This window comes from Convolutriloba macropyga, chromosome 8 (genome assembly GCF_964194025.1).
Source record: "Convolutriloba macropyga chromosome 8, txConMacr16.3, whole genome shotgun sequence".
Lineage (NCBI taxonomy): Eukaryota > Metazoa > Xenacoelomorpha > Acoela > Convolutidae > Convolutriloba > Convolutriloba macropyga.
The window spans coordinates 57750800-57775602 of record NC_134475.1 but is presented as its reverse complement, the minus strand read 5'-3'; the positions used below and the strand labels follow the sequence as shown (position 1 = coordinate 57775602).

At 35.9% G+C, this 24803-nt stretch overlaps 1 protein-coding gene across 5 annotated transcripts in view; it reads right to left on the bottom strand.

Annotated features, from left to right (window-relative positions):
• The window catches only part of LOC142344853 (cold shock domain-containing protein E1-like), a 131369-nt gene that overhangs the window by 93676 nt on the left and 12890 nt on the right, over positions 1 to 24803 (bottom strand). For 3 of the 5 annotated variants that reach the window (XM_075396877.1, XM_075396879.1, XM_075396880.1), the window contains exons 2-6: positions 24017 to 24235; positions 14417 to 14584; positions 13907 to 14059; positions 9568 to 9719; positions 6557 to 6770 (exon numbers count right to left, since the gene is read on the bottom strand). In XM_075396877.1, the coding sequence (XP_075252992.1) occupies positions 6557 to 6770; positions 9568 to 9719; positions 13907 to 14059; positions 14417 to 14584; positions 24017 to 24235 (906 nt within the window). The remainder of the gene's footprint in view (positions 1 to 6556; positions 6771 to 9567; positions 9720 to 13906; positions 14060 to 14416; positions 14585 to 24016; positions 24236 to 24803) is intronic. The other 2 variants (XM_075396878.1, XM_075396881.1) reach the window with 1 other exon arrangement.

Genomic DNA, 24803 nt, shown 5'->3' with positions numbered 1-24803 from the left:
TAACCTTCTTAGTAAATAAATCATAAAAAACTGAAAAGGCAAAGTTAGAGATAAAAGTTTTCAACATCGCATTAAAAAAGTTGGAACCATTTTTTTCTCGCAAGTTCTGACAAGTAACCCATCTGCGAGACATAAAAGTTTCGTTGGCCAGTAATGGTCGTTAAACTCAGAAAAAGAAAAAAAAATTTGGAATTTTGAAACAGCAAATTTAACAAAATCTTGAAAAATAAAAAAATTAGAATTTTTAGAGCCATTTCATTGTCTCAAGAGTTTTCCTGTCTATCCAGTTTCCCTGTTTCAACCCTGAAATAGTTTCACTGGCTCACCCAGAGATCCATACAATTGGAACAAAAATTTTCCAAAAATTTGAAAAAAAATTATATTTTATCCAAAAACTACTAAAACTGGAGTCATAAAAAATAATGATCACCAATCCATTAACTCTGGAATCTGTGCAGCAGTCTATTAACAAACCTTGGAGGAGGTCCCAGGCCCCCTGGTGCCGGAAAATTCAACATGAAAAAATTGCAAATACTTTAAAAAATTGCTTAAATTTTTGATATTAATATCATGAAAAACATTCCATTACACCCATTATCTAGGCAGTAACATATTATTGAACCCCTGAGAAAGTTCCGTGGCCCTCGAGGCAAGAGAAAATTACAATTTTTTTAAAAAAAATAGCCATAACTTGTGATAAAGAAGTTGTAAGAAACTTGTAAGAAATTATTCCATGACCAACAAAAATTTTCAAGTAACTTATTATCAAACCCCTACAGAAGTTTTCTGACCCTTGAGGATCAAAAAACCGGAATTATGACTATGTCAAATTGAAAAAATGGCAAAACTTGTCAAAAAATGCTAAAAATCGTGATGATAGAGAATAGAAATAATATATTAACCTATTTTCAAACCCTAGAGGAGATTCTTGGCTCTTGAGGCTGAAAAAACCTAAACGAAAAATTTCCAAAAAACTTAAAACAAAGCAAGTTTTATCAAATATTGCTAAAACTTGTGTTATTAAATAGTTGAAAAACTGTTCCTTGGCCAACAAAAATTTGTCAGTAATTTATTATCAAACCCTTAGGAGGTTTTCTGGCCCCTGGAAAGATCTGAATAAGGAAAACTAAAAAATGAAATTGCACGTTTTGTCAAAACAAAATGCTTAAATTCAAGATGTTAAAATGTTGAAACCATTCCATTGTCACTAGCATGCCATTGCAGTCAGCTATTATTGAAAAATAGAGGAGATTCCTTGACACCTAGGGCTACAAAACTCAGAAAATGTCAAAAGTTTTCATAAAAAAATGCAAAATAGTATAAATTCGCTTCTTTTTAGCGAGCGGTTGTTCATCGTTAGCTAGAAAAGGGGTGGGGGGTGCACCGACGAGGGCTGATGGGGAGAGGGTGGGGCAACAGTGGGGTGGTGGTGGTGGGGGGGCGTAACAGCGCAGTGGGGGGGGGGTTAATAGTGGAGGGGTCTTCAACCTCTAAGAACTGCCCTTCACACCATAAGTATAAGTCTCCGAAATAGTCTGAGCTAAAACAGAGCTGAAAGGCTCTAAGAGCACTTAAAGCCCGCTGGGCGCTACCTGTCTGTCACGTTTTTGAGGACCAAAAGTCAACAGCGTGAGACAAAAAATCGGTCAAGCGAAAAATTGCATAAAAAAGACCGACAGGATATAATTGCTAAAAATTTCGTTTGAGAGCAATTAAACATATAATTTGCAATTGGGGGCGTAAAAACAATGGGGGGCGAAACAATAGATCCATTAGCGCTCTAACAGAACTCAATTCCCTCGAAATGCTATATGTTTATCTCGTTTTTGAGGATGAAAAGTCAAATGGGTCAGACAAAAAAATGGTCAAGCAAAAAATCACATTAAAAAGACCACAGGACTACAACAATTGCTATAAACTTCGTTTGAGAGCAATTAACCAACTAACGTCGGTCAATTTACTCTCAAACGACCAGCTTCGTTAGAAGCCAGCTGGGGCTTAGGGATGCTAGCATTGAGGGGGGGGGGGGGTAACTTAACCGTTGAGGGGGAGTGGTGGGGTCAAGCGATGGAAATTAGTAAGGCTCGAAGAGAGCTGCTCGGATATTTCATTCCCTCCGTGCGCTACCTGCTTATCACGTTTTCGAGGACGAAAAGTCAAATGGGTCAACCGAAATATAACAATTTATAAAATTTGCATAAAAACCACCGGAATCATATAGCAGCTACGAACTTTGTTTGGGAGCAATTAAAAACTGCATTGTAACTTAAAACAACAGTTAAGTTACAGCGCAGTTTTTAATTGCTCCCAAACAAGTGAAATTTTCAAGTCTGAAAATAACACCAGATTCGTCGCACTTTTCATTAAATTAACTGCCACCAATTGCGTTCAGCCGCCTACAATTGTGAATGAGTGAGTAACCCGCAAGTCAATGGCGCAAAAGTCACTTCGTTTGAGAGCAATTAAACAAACCGACAAAACTCGCGCTATTTGCTCTCGACCGACAAACGGTGCAATTTAATTCATAGGGGGCTGAAGAATCGAAGAACATTTCTTAGTTCGTGCAAAAAATTTCAGCTAAATAAAGGATTCGAACCACTGGCCTCCTGCGTCTTAAACGAACGCACTAATCACCTGGCTATCAGTCCCTTATGCTTCCGAAGCTTATAATCGCTTTTGATTCGGCAACGCAGACAATTTCTCAACAACAGCAATTTAGATCAGAACGCTAAGAAGACAAGCGTGAAAACGTTACTGAAGAAGGAAGTCGAAAGAATGTTCTAGAGAGGTCAGACAAGTAAAAATGACCACAACACTTTAATGATTGCTTCAATTTCAAAGAGCAATTAAAAATGTAGGTCCCAAAACTGTACCTTGAGGAAAACCATGGTTAAGTCGTGTTTTCTGAAAATACGTTGCCAATTGAGATGCACTGATATAACTAATAAGAACGCTTTGCCAAGGAAAAACAGTTAAAAATTTGAAATTTATAACTTACATCAATTTTTTTTCGGTGATTTTCGGTGAAATTTAGATTCTAGTTTCGCCTCTAATAGTAAAACATACCCGACAGGTTGCCGGAAAATAGCCGCCGTTGATTCCAATAAGCATGATTGGGATTGGAAGAAAAGAAAAGAAGATATTGAAAAAAAAAGATTTTTGTACAAAAACATTTAAGTCCGATATATTTTGATGGCATTTCTTAGTTGAACATAACGTAATTCGGTTTCTTAGAGAGAGGCTACAGGGGCTACTATCAATACCAATAAGCATTAGAGATGGTAACTAAGACTTATAGGAACGAAGTTCAAATAGCGGGCATCTAAAATTGGGCTTTATGGGTTTATCCCGTTTCTACTTCTGACTTCAATTTTTTATACTGACTCTGTTCATTTTCGATTGCTTTGCCGAGCAACTGATGACTAAAATAACTTTTAGCGGAATGAGAGAAGAGAAAAACTAGCCTCGAGAAGTCAAAAAGATTTAACGCAAAATGTTGAAAAAGCGGCAAAATGAGGTAAAGCGAAACATTTTTTATTCGACGAAATAAAAAAAACATAGCAGGACAAGTCCTGACGCAAAAATCAAAGAATTTTCATTGACTAAACAAAAACCTAGACCTAGTATGACTATGAATGAATTGGGAAAACCATTTAAAAAATCAGATGAAAAAAAACAAAAAAAAAACAGAAAATTAATGTCAAAATGCAGCTAGGGGGAACAAAAAACCACTAGTGAGATATGTAATTTTGATTCTAACAAAAAACCAGGTCCAGAATGAGCTGCGAATAGCTTGGGAAACTATTTAGAAAAAATGCGATCTAAAAAATTGAAAAAACAGTAGAAATCAGAGTGAAATTGCCGCATGTGAACAAAAAACCACTACCGAGGAACCGAATTTTTGTTCAAACACCGTTTTCTCACTCTACTTTAAAATTAGAGCAAAAAAAAATTCACGCCGCAAAACCACTCGCTTTTCGCTCCATTTCCTGTTTTGGCGTGACCAAAATCACCACTCCAATTTGACTTCCATGAAAATGCGTGAACATATCTTAAAAAAAACATAGACGGAAGAATTCCGGAAGCGACTCGAAGCGTCAAAACTTCACTAGCAAAACAATAACTGCAGCGAAAGCCACTACCTTTTGTATCAAAACCATTAACTCACTATCTCTGGAAAATATGGTCTGCTCTAAAAATTGATGAAACTTAAACCACTGTCACCAAGAGAAACAAAATGCAGCAAAATTTTATATTATTGAAAACGTTTGGTAACGTTTAAAAATCGGAAAAAATTAAGGTGGTTAAAAACTGATGGTCTAAAAAATGACAAGGTTATCAATTGCCCTCAAATAATTCATGATTCTAATCTGAAAAAGATCGGGAAAGCAAACGGCAGATAATAATCTTAGAAACTAAGTTAAATCTTTTCAAAAAAGAAAGCTCAAATTTAAGAATCAGAAATCACTTATAATTACACTTCTAATCACTGCAATTAAGACAAAAAACAACACACACTTGTTCCTTGTTGTACATATGCTAGACAACATGATTTTATTCTAGTTCAAAAATCAAATTGATCGTAGAAAAGACATAAGCTGCAGAATATTCAAAGGCAAAAAATCGTTTAAATTAAAACCAAGGCCAGAAAAACGTTGCGGTAAATAGTCATAAGTGAAAATTTTGGAAAAGGCTTGCTATCAAACTCTCAGTACTGCCTCATGTTGATTGAAATCAATTGCAAACCAAAGAAATGACGAAAATCTAAGAAAAAGCTGAAATCGTTCATTTTTAACAACTGAAAAAAATCAATATACTGAAAAAAGGTAGGTGCCAGGACAAAGCTAGAATGATACTAACTAGAATGTGAAGAATATGGGCACAATGTTAGGAATACCGTAACAAAAAGACATTCTTGATTTTTTAAAGTTAAAAACCAATTTTAAAAACTTAAGAAAAACGAATACATTTCATTCTTCACCGTTCAAGACATAGAAAAAACAACTAGTCATCCGATACAAAGATTTTTCCTCCTGAAGAGAACAAAAAATAGGAAAAAGCAGAAATCATAAATACGAAACATTGAAACATTTTGCAAAAAAATGGTCAAAAATTTTTAAGACTGCATTTATGAAAAAGTTTTAACTTTTTTTCAAAAACTTCATTGAAACTGTTTTATTGAAACGAATTAAAAGTCCCTCATGTTGCACAAGAAGATTATTTCTAGCAATTACAACCAAAATACAAAAAAACTGACGAAAATCGGATAAAAACTACCAAAATCGGATTAGCATATGTACAATTTCTTAAAAAAAATTACATCGAGGGAGAAAGAGGCGTTGAAATTATGAATTATCAAAGAGAAGCTGCAATTTTAACTGATTTTGGACAAAAAGACGCTTAAAAGATCCAAAAATGAAGAAATTGATAGTAAAAAGGCCAAAAATTAATTAAAAAATTAAGAAATATTTGCCAATTTTCAACTTGAAACGCATTTCCAGGCTCTGCAAAACACTGTGGCATCAATTTCCGAGGTTGAGTTTTCAATATAGTATCGAACAAAATTATTTCTACATGAAACCAAAATAAAAGCAAAAAAAATGGCCACTTAGACGAAAAAACGGCTAAAAACGGTTATCTATATGTGCCATTCAGTCAAAAACTACTTTTCAAAGTCAAAAAGTCATTCACTAAACGCAGCGCATGATCAAAAAACTTCTCTCGCTTAGCGAAAATCTGTTCACCAAGACAGCTTTTCTCACTTTTGCTTTTAGGTCAAAATGCCGAGTGAACAAATCTGCTTCCTGTAAAAAAAAAGACCGAGAGAAAACCAATACTCCTCTTCGAGTCGTAAAAAAAAGACCGAGAGAAAACCAATACTCCTCTTCGAGTCGTAAAAAAAGACAGCGCCCCAATACAATTCAAATTCTTTGAATTGTAAAAATAGGAGCGCTATAATAGCCTGCTGAGAAGATGAGGGCGGCTATTAACAACAATTTAATTGTCAAACAACAAAAAAGCCGCTCCTACTTCAATATTATTTTTCAATTAAACAATAACTGTTTCAGTTAAAGAAGACAGCATCAGTAGAAGATTTACACTCTGGCTTTATTGAGATGCTGATTTATGGGTTTCTCGATTAGTGCATACCACTTCTATTAACTTTGATTATTGAGAACTAAATCATTACTGAATGCAAATTTCATCGAAAGCAAATTTGAAATTCATTCTGTAGAGACTGTAAGTCAGCGGCCGCACGTAAAAGTGAGAAAGATGCGAGAAGGTAAAAAAAATTTGCACACCTTGGCCAGGAGTTGCACCATGAATTTTTGCATTCCCCGCGAGTTCGAAGATTAGCAAATCTAACAAAATGCACCTCCACATTTCCTTGGTTTATTCCATTTCTTTCAATTTCAAAATTTAAAAGGATCACAGAAAAAACGCAGAACAACAAGACCATGGTAATAGCTAAACTTTGCATGGCACCCATTAAAAAGTACGAGGTAAAAGATAATTAAAAAGGCAGAATAGAATGAAAAGAAACAATTTCACTCACATTCCTGGTGTGAATTTCAAACTCAACATCATCGCCAACATTGACATTGCTCACTTCTCCCATGAACTCACTGAAGTGGAAGAATATCTCCTTCACACAATCTGCCCTCTCTATGAAGCCGAAATTATCCTTCAGTGAACACACTACTCCTTGGTGTCTGGGAGCTGCCGCTGACTCTTCCAAGCGAACATCTCGCGCCTTCATGCTGTTGGTCCTAAAGCATCATATTTGAGGCTATAATCTGCTCTGTTTCATAGTCTGCATTCGTGAATGCTGGAGGGGGGGGGGGGGGAAGCTGGAGTTGAAATTAGGTGGTTTTAATCACTCAAACACAAAAAATGGCTCCGCATTATCAAAACATACCCGGCAGATTGCCGGAAAATAGCCGCCGTTGATTCCAATAAGCATGATTGGGATTGAAATAACAGAAGATATTGAAAAAAAAAAGATTTTTGTACAAAAACATTTTTCTAAGTCCGATTTATTTTGATGGCATTTCGTAGTTGAACATACTTATGTTTCTTAGAGAGAGGCTACAGGGGCTACTATCAATAACAATAAGCATTAGAGAGAGGTAACTAATACTTATAGGACCGACGTTCAAATAGCGGGCATCTAAAATTGGGCTTTATGGGTTTATCCCGTTTCTATTTCTGACTTCAATTTTTTATACTGACTCTGTTCATTTTGAATTGCTTTGCTGAGCAGCTGCTGTTTAAAAGGACTTTGAGCAGAATGAGAGAAGAGAGAAACTAGCCTAGAGAAGTCAAAAAGATTTCACGCAAAATGTTGAAAAGGCGGCAAAATGAGGTAAAGCGAAACATTTTTTTATTCGACGAAGTAAAAAAACATAGCAGGACAAGTCCTGAAATACAATTCAAAGAATTGAATGAAAAACTCAGACGCACTCTACCTGATCAGCAGATCACTTGAACAATGCCAGCCAGAACACAAAAATCACCAAAGAATTGAGAAACTAAAAGAGTCAAAACTAAACAAAAACAAACTCATTGCTAAAACTCTTGAAGCTTTTAAATCTAAGGCAAAACTTTTTCCCTTTAAAAACACCTATACAAAAATATTTTCAAAACCAATTTTTGTTTCTGAAATCGGTCCAGTATTATATCAGCAATACCTGAAAAATGTTCATTGGCCCTTGAAGATCGATTAACTTGAAAATGACCAAAAAATTTAAGAAAAAAAAAGAAATCAATTGCAAGTTACATGAAAATGTTGCTGAAAATTGTGATATAAATATCTTCAGAATCATTTCTGTGTCTCTAGAGACTATCCAGTAACCCAATTCCAAGCATTAAAAAATCATTGGCTCATAGATCGATAGGCAATAAATTTTAGAAAAAATTTCAAATTTCAAAATAGAAATTCCTTCTATTAAAATGTTGAAAGCCATTCAATTGCCCACCTAGCAACTATTTAAAAAAATATTGTCGAACCCTGGATGCGTTTACCTGGCAACTGAGGCAAGAAAAAATAAATAAAATACAAATAATTTTAAAAAAAACTTGAAAAAATTGCAAATTCTATCAAACAATTTCTAAAAGTCGAAAGGTTAAATTGTTGAAAACAAATCCATTGAAACTAAAACCCGTGCACTAACTTTTCATCAAAACGTGGAATAAGTTTTCTTGCACTTGAGAATGGACGAATATCAAAAACTGACAAAAACTTTAGGAAACATTAAAAAAAAATGCAGATGTTATAAAAAAAATGCTAAAATTCGAGACATTAAAAAGTTAAAAAGCGTTCCATTGTTACTAGAAACTATGCAGTTCCCTATTAACAAACTTCAACGGAGGTTGCCTACTCCCTGAAACTGGAAAAACTGACAAAATGATGAAAATTTTCAAAAACCTGAAAAAAATGCAAATTTGTTCAAAAAAATTGCTAAAATTTGTGATATTCAAAAGATGAAACCTATTCCATCGCATCTAAAAATTTTTCAGTAACTTATTATCCAACCCCTAATATGGGTTTCTTGCCCCTGGGACTCAAACAACTTGAAGGATGACAATAAATATGTCAATAAACATGAAAAATTTGCAACTTTTGTCAAAAAATGCTAAAATTCATGATGTCAAAAAGTTGAAAACCGTTCCATTACCACTAGAAACTGTGCAGTAACCTATCATCCAACCCTTTATCAAACCCTAGAGGAGGTTTCGTGACACCTAGGGCTAAGAAACTCAAAAAATGACAATAGTTTTCAAAAAACCTGAAAAAAATTGCAAAAATTAGTTTCATTTTGTGTGTTTGTGTTTGTAGTACCACAACATATAGCTCATAAAATGGTCATAACAAGCAATTTTGTCTCGCAAAAGGCCTTCATCAGCTTTTAAAAACTTCAACCTTAGACTAATCAAACAAAAATCTCAAAAAAATCACAAAAAACACGAAAAATTGCACCATTTTGAGCCGAAAAACTCCTAAAAATGACCTTTTAACCTTTAATTAAGGCCATCCCAGCAGCTGCACCACTATACGCACTTGAAGGACTACTAAAGCCCACTTTGGGCCTCTAATGAAACTTAATGCCCGCTGGGCTTTACCTGTTTATCCCGTTTCGAAAGATCAAAGTCATTGAAAAACGTGTGAACACATCTTAAAAAAAAAAAAAAACACAGCGCACCAATACAATTCAAATTCTTTGAATTGTAAAAAAAAAATAGGAGCGCTATAATAGCCGGCTGAGAAGATGAGGGCGGCTATTAATCAACAGTGCTCCTTTCATTGTCGCTAATGCTGCAGTTTGTAACAAAGATTCTTGATCTCATCGTATGTTATATCCCTTTTCTTCTTAAATTTATGTCTTTCTATATATTTTTCATTTCTATTGATTGCTATTCTACTTGAAAATCGTAAAATTACTCATTATAGGGCAACGATTTCGCAGCTCTAGGTTATGTCTAAACGTAGGTCATTTTAAGATAACTGTAACTGGGAAGTAACTTCCGCTATCTGTAACTATCGAAACTGGCATTGTTTCTATTTACCTTTGATCGGTGGCTATTCTGAATGAGACTTTGTCCCCCTGTTTGAGAGCAGTGAGGTCTCCACTCACATCTACGGGTGTGAACGAGAGGAAGTACCACTCTCCCTTGTTCTCATACGACAGTCGACCCAACTCAGTTTGAGGACTGGAGCCCTATAACAATCGACGAATGTAAACCATTAATCGGAAAATAAACTTATGAAAATAAACTAATTAATATATTGAGTTCAAATTACATTGTTCTAGTTTTAAGTGTTACTATGAGCCAAGTTTTAATGCTTCAAAAGTTCCGGGAACTAAGCAACTCGTTTTTGCGTGAAATCTGACAAAAGTCTTTATCACGATCTAACTATCATGGTTATCAAGTCTCTTTAATGCAGCACGACCTGCTAATATGCATGACAATTAACCATAAGCTTGCATAATCTTAGCCAAGTGCAATGATACGGCTTCCGAATGAAAAATCTTTTCCTTTTCGTTAAAATTAACAGGCAAAAACTATATCAAAACAGTTTTTGAATTCATTTATTTGGACTTCGATTCAATTCAAGAAAAAGCGCATTTTGCCATCATTAGGTGAAATTTTCTCACCCAATGATAGGAGACAATCAGACACCAATAATTCGTGATTACGAACAAATTTTTTCCGGGACATTTGATATGTTCTTACTTGAGAGAACTCGTAACGATTCCATTGTTACGAGTGGAAATGACTGCATTGTTCCACTCGGTTACGAGTGGAACGATGTGCAGTCGGGGTAGATTGGAGGAGACGGAGGGGGGATGTGAAGTCAGTTAGTCAAACTATAAGAACACTCCGGGCGTTACCTGTTTAACTCTTTTTGAGGAAGAAAAGTCAAAAGGGTTATACGAAAAACTGGTCAAGCAAAAAATCGCATAAGACCACAGGACTAATATAATTGCTTCAATCTTCGCTTCCGAGCAAAGAACAGAAGATCAACATAACTCCCCCTAGACTCTTAGAGTCCTAAACACCAAGAGAAGGCCAATAATAGCTCCACTCAGCTATCATTATCGCAGCTACTAGTGAGACAAACATCCGTAGTAGTAAAAAACCTCATATAATCGTTCCAAACTTTGTTTGAGAGCAATTAAACATTAAACAAAACCGACTGCAGTCGACTGAATTGCTCTCAAAAGACAGGTGAGGGTTCAATTGGCGGCCTTACTTAAGCCTTAAATAATGTTACTGAGGGGCTTAGAATGATGATATTAGACCTTATCATAGACCAATTTTAAGATTTAAACTGATAAAGGATCCAATTATGGCGCACTTTTGATTTGATTTTCAATAGTAAACCACAGGACTTAAATAATTGCCACAAACTTCGTTTAGGAGCAGTTAATCACAAAACATAGTCGGCAGATTGCCGGAAAACAGCTGCCGTTGACGCGCTTGATGCACATCGCGATTGAGACAGAAGAAAAGAACAGACAAAAGGACAGCAAATTGCTTGCTTTTTTAATGCTTTTACTCTGCGTCAAAACGTGTTCCAGTTTGGCGTGCAATTTCAGTTAGCTTCTGAAACTATACTTAAATCAGGTTCCAAACTGAAAGCTAAACATAGCTGGCAGATTGCCAGAAAATAGCCGCAATAGATTCGTAGATCGGCCGCCTACAAAAAAACAGTAAAAAAGACAGACCAAAAAAAATTGTCTTTTCATTGAAGGCTGATCTGTTATATTTTGATTAAAAACCTGTATAAGTTATTGCTGCCTCTATTAGCTGATCTCAAATAACCTTCATTTAGAGTGACACACACCCATTTGACCTTATCTCTTTGAATTAAAGTAAAAAAGATTCAATTTCAAAGTGAGGAAGTTATTTTTGAGACTGAGGTAAGTCAAGTGTGACCAAAAAATTAATCACGCGAATGAACAAAAAAACTCGCTCCACTAAGAGCGAAAAATGACGTCACACATGCAATTCAGTTGAAATTGCATGAACGAATGAACAAAAATTGGCTGTGATGTCATATGGTCGTAACAAAAATCATGACGACGAAATAAAAAAAACCAAGAGAAGGCCAATAATAGCCCCAGCTATCGCTGTGCGGCTATTAATAACCTGAATACCAATGTCAGCTAGCAAACAATCAATGAACTTTGATAACCTAATCGGCAATGACTTAATGACAAGCTTTATCGGTTTATTCCGTCTCTTTAGATTTTTCTCTTTTGACTTTGACAGTATTCACCACATTGCGTAATTCAAAGCGTAAAAGAGTGGAAAATCCCTTCAATTTAAACGGTGAGTGAAGTTAGTCAGAAGCCAAACGTGAAAGTCGTTACTTACGTAAAACGAATAACGTGATCAAAAGGTGAAGCGAAGTTAAAAAAACATAGCACGACAAGTCCTGGCGTACAAATCAAAGAATTATCATTGACTAAACAATAAACTAGACATAGAACGGACTATGAGTTTATTGAGAAAACCATTTCCAAAAAAATCAGATCAAAAGTTTAAAAAAACAGAAAATCAATGTCGCAATGCCACATAAGAACAAGAGTGGCACACATCCATTTGACCTTATCTCTTGGAATTGAAGTAAATAAAATTCATTTTAAAGAGAGGAAGTCATTTTTGAGAGTGAGGTAAGTCAGGTGTGACCAAAAATTTAATCACGCGAATGAACAAAAAAAAAATCGCTCCAGTAAGAGCGAAAAATGACGTCACGCACGTACTTAAGTTGAAATTGCATGAGCGAGTGACCAAAAAGCAGATTTGAAGTGGTTGTGATGTCATATGGTTGTAAGAAAAATCGCGACCACAAACATACCCGGCAGATTGCCGGAAAATAGCCGCCGTTGCTTCCAACAAGCGAGATTGGGATTGAACGAATAGAATATATTTAAAAAACATAGCCGGCAGATTGTCGGAATAGCTGCGAAAGAATAGACCTGCGTGCCATATAAGAGAGATAGAAACAGATACAGATCTAAATTGAAAAAATATCGACGCCGCTCAAAAAACTAGGCTAAAAATTATTCAGCGATAAATTAATAAAGCTTGTTAAAATTCATTCCAGAGAAGCTTTTATTAGGGATCTTTACTGTACATATGAGTTCCTTTGACCTTAAACAAATTCAAATTAAACTTAAGTTTTAAAGTGCAAAAGTCATTTTATTGTGTGAGGTAAGTCACGTATGATCAAAATGTAATCACGCAAATAACCTAAAAACTTTTGCTAAAGCGAGTGATACATGTCACGCGCGCAAATGCCGTTAGTGAGAGGAAGAAGTCATTCAGAAAATTTGACTTTTTCAGCTTTGCTGTGTGAACAAATGTAAAACGACGACGAAACAAAAAAAACCAAGAGCACCTCAATATAGCTACGCTCAGCTTACAGCTTCGCAGCTATAAAAAAGATTTTTGTACAAAAATATTTTTTAAGTCCGATTTATTTTGATGGCATTTCGTAGTTGAACATACTTCTGTTTCTTAGAGAGAGGCTACGGGGGCTACTATCAACACCAATAAGCATTAGAGGTGGTAACTAAGACTTATAGGAACGACGTTCAAATAGCGGGCATCTAAAATTGGGCTTTATGGGTTTATCCCGTTTCTATTTCTGACTTAATTTTTTATACCGACTCTGTTCATTTTGAATTGCTTTGCTTAGCAACTGATGTTCAAATTCACTGATGTTCAAAACATAGCAGGACAAGTCCTGACGTACAATTCAAAGAATTTTCATTGACTAACCAGTAAACTAGACCTAGTACAGACTATGAATGAATTGAGAAAACCATTTAGAAAAAATCTGATCCAAAAAATCGAAAAAGCAGTAAAAATTAAAGTGAAATTGCAGCATGTGAACAAAAAACCACTAGCGAGAAATTGAATTTTTGTTCAAACACCGTTTTCACACTCTACTTTAAATTTAGGGCTGTTCAAACACCGTTTTCACACTCTACTTTAAATTTAGGGCGGAAAATATCACGCCGCAAAACCACTTGTTTTTTCGCTCCACTTCCTATTTCGGCGTGACCAAAATCACTACTCCAATTTGACTTCAAAAATCATATAAATGTGTGAACAGATCTTAAAAGACAGCTCCCCAATACAATTCAAATTTTTTGAATTGTAAAAAAAGGAGAGCGCCCAAATAATAGCCGTTGAGAGGCTGTCGGCGGCTTTTAAAAAGGATTAACATTTTTGAATGCTGACAAAAATGAGCAAGAATTGCATCAGTTGTTTAGTTTTTTAGAGCTCTTCCCAGAAAAATTTGGTTGATCAACTGTCTGCCAAAATTTCCTCTCCGAAGGGAGGCGGCACAATAAGATCTGGTTTCAATGAACGTCAACTGGAAACTTACAGGTTTAATGATTGTATTGTGCTTTGGTGCGTAGGTGACTTCCCCCACATATCGCTTGTCACTGATAATCTCGGAAGGGATGCGAGCATGTTTCAGAATATTAAGTGCAATTGGCTTGCCCGTTCTCCGGTCTAGACCAGCTTCAAATTCCACCTGTAACAAAATCATTGTACATTTTAGTCCAATGTGCGCCGTTAAACTCACAATTGTGGGTATTCAAGGGAGCTATAAGCGGAAAAATCACATTAAATTTGGTGGGTCCAAGCTCAGGAAAACTCTTACTTTACACGACAACGTTATGCCGTTTCGGTTAACTCTACATTTAAATGGTTACTTACTCTTATAGTGTAAAAGGGAGTTGGGCCACAATGTTGGGGTTGTGCATAATTAAGAGCAGTCGAAATATATTTAGTCGCTCCTGATAAAGCTTTCTCTCCGCGTTACTGAGAATCAGAAACCACGAAAAGAATTCTACAGGTGGTCTTATGCCATGTAAGTATAATTTCTTACCTCGTCCCCATTTTTGAGGTCGTCAATATTACCAGCGTACTGGCTGAAGTGGAAGAAGAGCCTGGCCTGTCTGTCGCAACATTGGACAAACCCAAAGTTCTGCAACAGCTTCTCTATGATACCCGTCTCCCGTCGAGGAGGAAGAGTGTTGTTTGGAGAGTACAATACCTGCAAAACACACGCACACATTCTTGAACTGTTTCCCATGTGTGCGACCAATTCAAACTAACGTATGAGCTGGAGATATCAAAACCGTCCCGGGGGTTAGATTGAGATACGCCCTTCTCACCGTGAAACTGCCTCCTCAAAACCATTTCAGCGAATCGCATAGTTAGAGACTAGTAAGGCGTAAGGCTCTAAGAGAACTTAATGCCCTCTGGTCATTACCTGATAATCCTATTTTGGAGGACCGAAAAGTCAAGTAGTCAGACAAAAAAAGGTTCAGACGAGAAGTCGGTAGTATCAAAACTTGCATTAGAAAAGACCAGCAGATTCAATATAATTGCTATAAACTTCTCTTGAGAGCAATTAAAAACTCGGCTGATAAAAACTACAAAAACTTCGACTTCTCAAGTTTTGCTGAGATATGTTCTAGCATTCTTAATAAACATAGCTGGCGAGATTGCCCGAAAATAGCCGCAATAGCTTCGTAGATCTGTAATCTGAAAAAGAAAGAAGATAAGAATAAAATTTAGTCTTTTCATTAAGAACTGAGATAAAAAAATTTGATCAAGAATCTGTAAAACTTATTGCTGATTCTATTAGCTCATCTTAAATAACCTTCAATTAGAGTGACACACATTCACTTGACCTTATTTCTTTGCATTAAAGTAAAGAAAAGTCTAATTCAAAGTGAGGAAGTCATTTTTGAGAGTCAGGTAAGTCACGCGACCAAAAATTTAATCACGCGGATGAACAAAAAATTCGCTCCAATGAGAGCTGAAAATGACGCCACACACGCACTTCAGTTGAAATTGCATGAACGAATGAATAAAAAGCAGATTTGAAGTGGTTGTGACGTCAAATGGTCGCAACAAAAATCTTGACGACGAAATAAAAAAACATAGCTGGACAAGTCCTGACGTACAATTCAAAGAATTTTCATTGACTAAACAAACAACCAGACTTAGAACGGACTTTGAGTGAATTGGGTCCACCATTTCTTAAAAAAATCAGATAAGAATAATAGAAAAAAATTGAAAATCAAGGTCAAAATGCCGCATTTGAACAAAAACCACTAGCGAGAATTGGAAATTTGGTTCAAGCAAAAAACTGTGCCTAGAAAGAACTATGAAGGGATTGGAAAAGCAATTTAGAAAAAAATCCGATCCAAAAAATCGAAAAACAGCAAAAATCAAAGTGAAATTGCCGCATTTGAAACAAAAACATAACCGACTAAACGTCGGAAGAATTGCTCTCGAACGACTATTTGTAGCTCTAATGAATTGCAGCCGTGTTCAGTCGGGGAGGGGGGCCTAAATGGGACTAAGAAGTTCAATAGTGGGCTTCAAATAACCACATTAGAGGTTAACATATACCACTATTAAGTTTTATCAAAAAATGACACCAATTTCGGCACACTTTTCATTTGACTTTTAGTATTAAATTGCCGCCAATTGAGTTCAGCCGCTTGAATTGTGATTGAGAGAAAGTCAAGGGCGTAAAAGTCACTCGAAAAGTCAGAATCGTCAAGCGAAAATTTTGCATAAAAAAACATAAGTTTTTAATAATTCCTATGAACTACGTTCAAGAGCAATTAAAAAACACTGGCAATAAAGCGAATTTTTGTTCAAACACTAGTTTTCTCACTCTACTTTAAAATTAGACTGAAAACATTTCACGCCGCAAAACCACCCGCTTTTTCGCTCCACTTCCTTTTTCGGCGTGACCAAAATCACTACTTCAATTTGACTTTAAAAATCATGAAAATGTGTGAACAGATCTTAAAGATAGCGCCCCAATACAATTCAAATTCTTTGAATTGTAAAAAAAACCAAGAGAAGGCCAATAATAGCCTCAGCTATCGCTTCGCGGCCACTAAAAACTGAATTCTGTCTCTTGCACTAAGTTTTTTTCAAAGTTTTCAATCTGATTTTCAATCTGTTTCTGTACTTTATTTAATGTAATTCTGGGAATTTCATCTCATTACCATGTGAATTGTGTTTGGTTACTGATGTTGCTACTCACGTATCATATATATCTCTCATTACCTTTTATCGCTGAGAGATTCGAACTTAATCACACGGAATGAACAAAACACATCATGGCAAGTTGTATTTTACAATCCAAAGAAAAGAAATAACGATTGACCTGACATACAGCAACATTGAACTAAGACCATCAAAAAGTCCCATGCCCTATATTTGTAAAAATAAGCTGCAAAAAATCTCAAAAAATTTTGTTTCCAAAGATGGGGCTTTTCAAGGTGAGGATTACTAAAAATAACAACAATTCATGAAAACATTGGTTACAAAGCAATAAAAGATTAGCTTTAAATTGAAACATTTAAATCGAATAACATAGCCGGCAGATTGCCGGAATAGCTGCGAAAGAATAGACCTGCGTGCCATATAATAGAGATAGAAACAGATACAGATCTAAATTGGAAAAAAAATCGACGCAGCTCAAAAAACTAGGCTAAAAAACATTCAGCGATAAATTAATAAAGCTTGTTAAAATTCATTCCACAGACACCTCTTATTAGGGAAGTTTACTGCACATAGGAGTTCCTTTGACCTTAAACAAATTCAAATTAAACTTAAGATTTAAAGTGCAAATGTCATTTTATTGAGTGAGGTAAGTCAGGTATGATCAAAATCTAATCACGCAAATAACCTAAAAACTTTTGCTAAAGCGAGTGAGAAATGACGTCACGCGCGCAAATGCCGTTAGTGAGAGGAAGAAGTCATTCAGAAAATTTGACTTTTTCAGCTTTGCTGTGTGAACAAATGTAAAACGAAAAAAGAGCGTCAGACGACGAAACAAAAAAAAACTAAGAGCACCGCAATATAGCTACGCTCAGCTTACAGCTTCGCAGCTATAAAAATAATCCCAATTAGAAACCTATAAGACCTGTCCCTAATAAGATAAATGATACCAGCAAAACTAAATTCAGTAAAAAATTGTAGGTCGAAATCATGAAAACCACTAGCCATGAATTATGAATTCCAATTATGTGCTTCAATAATGCCTCATCGGCAACCAAATGAAAATTGTGATTAATGATACTAAATGATAAGACAAGAAATAATGATAAGGGCAAAACCGAATATTCACTAAAAAGAATTAGCTGTACGTTGATGAATTCAACTTAGGCGCAATGGGAACAGACTAGCACTCAAGAGAAGAAATGGAACGAAAAATATGGCATGTAAAATAACTCCACTTTGTTGAGTTAAAAAATTGACCTTCAAACGTAATCGTATTTATGCTCCCTTTACTGCGCCAGCCTTTAAAAAGCTCAAAAAAGCGAGATCTTGCAAATAAAAACAGCGCACAAATAAAATCCAAAAGCTCTCTAAAAACAGCGGAAAATGACGTTACGCACGTAATTCAGTTGAAATAGCCTAAATGAATTATCAAAACATAACACACCAGGTCAAAACAAACTATTGAAATGCCAATTATTAAAAAAAGTTAATACCTGACAATCAGATATAAATCTCGATTAGTTTTTCAAAACAAATAACCGTACAAAAAGGAAACGAAATCTTAAGAACTTCCGATTCTCTTCTTTTAGAGAACCAGATCTGTAATTAAATCCGATAATAACAGATAAATTACCGCTACCAAAACGCATACCTCAGCTTTGAAGAGAACCAATGAAAACAAATTGGAAGGATAAAAATCAAGAAAATTGAATTTTACATAGGTCTTTGAAATAGCGGCGTAATATTCATTAAAACATACCAATTACTGACACCCCTAACAATATCAAAATATTGGCCATTAGAAAGCATATAGCTAACGAGACCTCTCAGTGAGAGTGAGCAAAAAGACAAAAAAAATAAACGCAGGCAAATATCAAACTCAATAATGTTTTGTGAAAACCAGTGATGTTGTATTCGTTTAAACTGTTATTCTAAACCGACAACATTATGCAAATTTAATTATGCCTGACCTTAAGGCCTCATTCGACGAAATCTGCCATTAATATGACAGTGACAAAAAAACAAACAAATGCAAAACTGGGAAACTTAATTTTGTATTAAAGCAAACAAAACATTACAAACTGCATATTTCAATTAAGATGATTTACATCTGCTTAAAAAGCAGTTGAGACTTTGCATCAATAACCTTTTGTGAAAAATAAAAAAAACTATCAGATCTCAAAAATTATAAGAATTTTATGAAGAAAAACATAGTCAGGTCACAAAAAACCAGCACCTATCAATTGAAATATTGGATAATTCATGTTTGCCTCATTAACAGACCGATGAGACCTGTCAGTATTATGCCTAAGCAACAGGACCTTATGAGAAACCAATTATGTATGCGTCAGAAATACTATTCCCCATGAAATGAAACACCTTAATCACTACCATAATATTTCATTAGAAACCTGATAAAACCTCTCATTATTGAGCTTATTCATCAGGGCATCAATTCAAAACCATATAATTAATGGCAACCCTCACTGTTTTATGAAAAAAACAAAGTAAAAATTATAAGCTATCGATTGAAACACCTAAATAGTCCCAAGCGTCATTAAAAGGCCGATAAGACCTGTAAATATTGATCCTCAGCATTTTGTAATATATTGTTAAAGTTTAAGAACTAAAAGCCAATAACTGAAACCAGTAACAACTTTTATGCCTCATTCGAAACCGAGATAGAACTCGTCATTATTTACATTAATGTAAATATTAAACGTCGTTGGAAAGCCGACAACAATTGCCATTTATATCATATATAAAATAGGGTCGAAGTTATAAAGACTACCACTACTAACCGAAACCAATAAGTACTTTTTGTTCTTCATTAGAAGGCCGATAAAACGTTTCATTAAAGATACTAATAGATAGACGGGACAACAGAAAGAACAAATAACCAAAAAAAACTCGCTATTACTTTAAGAATAGAAGTACTCATCAAGTCAAAAACAAATGACCTCAAATCATTAACTAATTACATTAATAAAGCCAATAAGACGTGCCAGCAACAATTTTAAGTTTATTAAAAAGATATTAAAAACGAGACATTAGACAGACTAACAAACATGGACAAAACACCATGGACATGTACAATAAAGTCGAAAAATTGTGTCAAAAAATATTCGAAACATAGGAAGACCAGTCTTGAATTACAATGCAAAGACTTGACTAAACTTAAGACAATGCAAAAAATCTAACCAAAAACCTGAAAACAAACTTATTCGTTTCCCATCCAGAAGAACAGGAATCATTATTATGTCAACCAGCGTCAAAAAGCATTGACACAATGCGAGTATAGACAGCAAACGCAGACTTTAATGAAAACCAATGAGATCAAATAAAAAGTTAACAAACGTTGCGCAAAAACCTGTTTTTAAGACGTCACTGCAAACAAGTGGCGTCAAAGTCAATGAAACACACATTTACAACTTGAACTCGCCAACATCTATCGCACTATCTATAGAACACGCATATGATTTTTGATGAAAAATTGAGGGAACACGAAACAAAGGGACTTTGAAACAAAAGTAGGAACAAATGCAAGCAATAATAAAAAAGGTTTAAAATATTCGATAAAAACGATGGCAAAGTCAATACATTATCAAAAACTAAAAACAGTAAGTGGATATAACTAAGTAGAGAACAAATGAGAACAACAATTAATGACAAAGACAGAATAACGAAAAAATCAATACAAAACGGCAAAATAAATCTAGAACAAACTCCGTTAAAAGTCGTCAGAAGTGTAAGGTATGATTAAAAACAACGGAGGAGACTTAAACCTGACTCAATAGAAAGCCTAGAGACCTGTCATAAGCGAGATTAAGGGACAGATCAACAAAAACCCCAAAAACTTCAAAATCAAAACATAGCTGGTAGATTGCCAGAAAATAGGCGAGATAGCTTTGTAGATCTGCAGTCTTACAGACAGTAAAAAAAAAGAGACCAAAAAAATCATCCTTTTCATTAAAAGCAGAGATGTTATATTTGTATTGAAAATCTGTATAACGTATTGCTGCTTCTATTAGCTGATCTTAAATAACCTTCATTTAGAGTGACACACACCCATTTGACCTTATCTCTTTGAATTAAAGTAAAAAAGAGTCAATTTCAAAGTGAGGAAGTTATTTTTGAGACTGAGGTAAGTCAAGTGTGACCAAAAAATTAATCACGCGAATGAACAAAAAAACTCGCTCCATTAAGAGCGAAAAATGACGTCACACATGCAATTCAGTTGAAATTGCATGAACGAATGAACAAAAATTGGCTGTGATGTCATATGGTCGTAACAAAAATTCATCATTCATTTGACCTCATTTCCTTAAATTATCAGTCAATTTCAGTGTAAGGAAGTCATCTTTGATAGAGACACGTGTGACCAAAAATTTTATTACGCGAATGAACAAAAACTCGCTTTACTTAGATTGAAAAATGACGTCAGAAACGCAATTCAGTTGTAATTGCATGAACGGATGAACAAAACGCAGATTTGAAGTGATTGACGTCATATGGTCGTAACAAAAATCTTTACAACAATTTTTAAAAAACCAAAAAGAAGGCCACTAATAGCGTCAGCTATCGCTTTGTGGCTATTAAAAACCAATAAAAAGTTTTGAAAACAAGTGTCAAAGTCAAAAAACCTTTTTTGAATTTAAACATTTCCTGGTCTTTTCCGTTTGTGCCCCAAGCTAAGTGGGCGCATATTATTTGCACCCTCAGACGCACGTGCCATATTTTTACAAAGACTTACGAAGATTTAATGGCACGTGCTTTGACTGCGGACGCATAACGTATTGTGGGAGGCATAAACGGAAACGATCCAAAATAAAAGGGGACGAATGAGACCTATCACTCGAAGTGACAGAAAAATTAGAAACAAAAAGCGGCGCAGGCCAAAACTTATTTTTTTGGAAGTAAGTGGTGTCAAAGTCGTGTGAAAACCATTAGTTACGAAAAAAACTTTTAAATTGACCAACCAACTTCGCCTCAAAAGAGCCAATAAATATTGTCCATAATCAAACTAAATATCAGAATGAAAACAACGATAAAGAAGGAATTTCAAAAAATCGTTCACGCTTTTTGAATACAAGATGTGTTATATTCATTAAAACGGTTTAATTTCAGTTCATATCAGCACACAAATTAAAATTTACCTGAAAAGAAAGTCATTGAGACTGATCATTAATGAGACTAAATAACAATAACATAACCGACAATCGTCGGGCGAATTGCTCTCAAACGACCGGCGAGCGGTTGGCTTCGTCAGTAGCTATCCACGGTTTACTGAGGCTTGCTTTAGCTTAATTGAAGGGCGTGAGGTAAGCGCAGCGGGGGGAGTTGCACCGGAGGGGGGTGGAGAGGCTGAGGGGGGTTATGGGACAATGAAGGGAGGGGGTCTGCTGACGGGCCCTTACGGCCTGAACGATGTGCAGGGGTGGAGATGGGAGGGGGAGGGGGTAACATTAGGGGCGCTGATGTGGGGAGAAGAGGGGTCAATTTCTAAGAACCGCAATTCACACCATAAGTATGTCTCCGAAACAGTTTCTTTGAATCGCATACTTGGTGACTAGTCGGCTGAAAGGCTCTAAGAGCACTCAATGCCCACTGTGCGCAACCTGTTTATCTCGTTTTTGTAGGACGAAACTGAAATGGGCCGACGAAAAATCAGTCGAGCGAAAAATCGCATGAACATAGCTTGCAGATTGCCAGAAAATAACCGCAATAGCTTCGTAGATCTGCAGAAAAAAACAGAAGAAAGACAGACAAAAAATAGTCTTTTCATTGAAGGCTGAGAAGTTATATATTGATTAAGAATCTGTATAAGTTATTGCTGCCTCTATCAGCTGCTCTTAAATAAACGTCATTTGGTGTGACACATTCACTTGACCTTATCTCTTTGAATTAAAGTAAAAAAAGTCAATTTCAAAGTGAGTAAGTCATTTTTTAGAGTAAGGTAAGTCACGTGTGACCAAAAATTTAATCACGCGAATGAACAAAAAAACTAGATCCACTAAAAGCGAAAAATGACGTCACGCACGCGTTTCAGTTCAAATTGCATGCACGAATTAACAAAAAGTGGTTGTGACGTCTTATGGTCGTAACAAAAATCTTGACGACGAAATAAAAAAACCAAAAGAAGGCCAATAATAGCCCCAGATATTGCTGTGCGGCTATTAAAAAAGACCAACGGGACTAATATAATTCCTACAAACTTTGTTTGAGAGCAATTAACAAAAACCCAAAATCCAAAAAATAATTTTCATGAAGACAAATAGCCTCTTGAAAACCAAGTCTTGGGAATACCATTAGTTACCTTTTGCGATGTTTGAACAACTCCAACTGTGGATTATTAGAACACACGTATCACCTATTAAAAATGCTTGCCAAAAAAGGTCGAGGACAGCAGAGAACACAAGTCAAATAGCCGCACCCAGAAGAAAATTTGCTCTGAAAAACCAAAAATCTGATTGAATCCCAACTTCCCACTTCACTTTAAAGCAGTTTAAAAAATGTCACGCCCGAAAACTACTAGCTTTTCGCTCTTCTATCTACTCCAGCGTGACTAAAATCAATACTCTAATTCGAACTCTCATTGACAAGAAAAGGCAGAAAAAGTGCGCCCAATTTTTAAAAAAAGCACCACAACGATTTCATTCCTGGGTTTTTTCCATTAAATGGTAATTAATGATAATTAAATGGTAAGAGGTTACGTCCAGCCCCAGTCTATACATCTTTAAAAGAAGAATAGACAGGCACTTGGCTGACCTCCACACAATCATTTGAGACGTGGATTGACACGATGGAGCTGGTCCCCGAGGCAACGCATGTCGACCGAAAACCTGACCTGAACTGACCCAATGGTAATTATATCATAATGGGTGGCTATATTTTCGTGGAGGGGGCAACAATGGGAGAGACGATAAAACATTTTTTTAAAAAAACAAGAGAATGCAGGCCAATAATAACTGCACGCAACTATCGCAGCTATTTAAAATATGCCATTGAAAGAATTAGATTCTTACTTCAAATGATCATATAAGATCAAATCTATGATTATTCTCAAATCAAATTTTAAATACTAATGTCCTTCAAGCTACAGCATTGTAACTGTCTAGCTATTTCCAAACTTCCAAGTTGTGTTTTAAGCAAGGTAACGTGACTTTGCGGTAATCACTTCTGGAAGAAAAATTCTGACAGAACATCACGAACAACCAGATAGAAAGTTCCGGCGTTCAATTTCTAGCATTAAAGACATTCTACATTTTAAAACTCGCACGGGCTGGTTTCAGCTCAGTTCACAGTCTCTTTTCACTTGTAAGGAGTTCATTATATTTAATGTTCTGCTTACAACGCCCTCAGAACTTTTTCCCATCTCAAGGAATAGCACGATGCAATAGAGTAGCAGCAGTTATACTTAAGAGTTAACCAAGTAATATAATGTACAGACCTCAACATCAGGATAGCTTCCTGCGTTGGCAGGTGGGGTGAAGTGCAGGTAGGGATTGGTGTTTTGGTTGCTCTGGAGACCAGCGTAGTTGATGCCAGCATAGGCTGCCGCAGGGGAAGTGTTTCCGAGGGGCGCCGAGGTGGCCAGAGAAGGAATACCTCGTCTGAAGCCGCCAGCTGATGCTTGAGGTGGGCTCATCACTTGCACCTGCGGTCCAGACTAAACAGTCAGCAGAGTACCACTTTATAATGTCTAACGACAGTTTTCCGACGAGTTCCACTTAAAAGGGATGCGTATTATATGCGACTATGCGCACTACGTCAGCTTCAGTCTTCTTTTAAATAATGAACCCCGCCCTAGGTATGAGTCGCGTGTACATGCAATACAATTTTACACGATGTCTCGCGGGACCAGAAAATACTAGAGGGGCAGTAAGGGAAAATTTTGCGAAATGCGGATCTTTTCCAGAATCCCCCTCCAGTTATGCTCCATGTGCCATTCTATGGTGAATCATATAATATGCACTAACTAGGAGACAGCTCACTGACCTGCTGAAACATAAGAGATCCGCGATTTCAAAAAGCTGTCAACATTAACAGTTTATGTTTCTGGTCTTTCTATTGATACCCCGCTTAGTGGTGATTTAACGTTCAGGCCAACCATTCCAATTACGGTAAAAATGCCATAAAGAGATGGCTATAGTTTTGTGGCAGGGGATATAATGGCAGATCCGCATAGGTCCGTAACCAATTTAAGTTAAAGCAATTTCAATTTTCCGATCCCCACT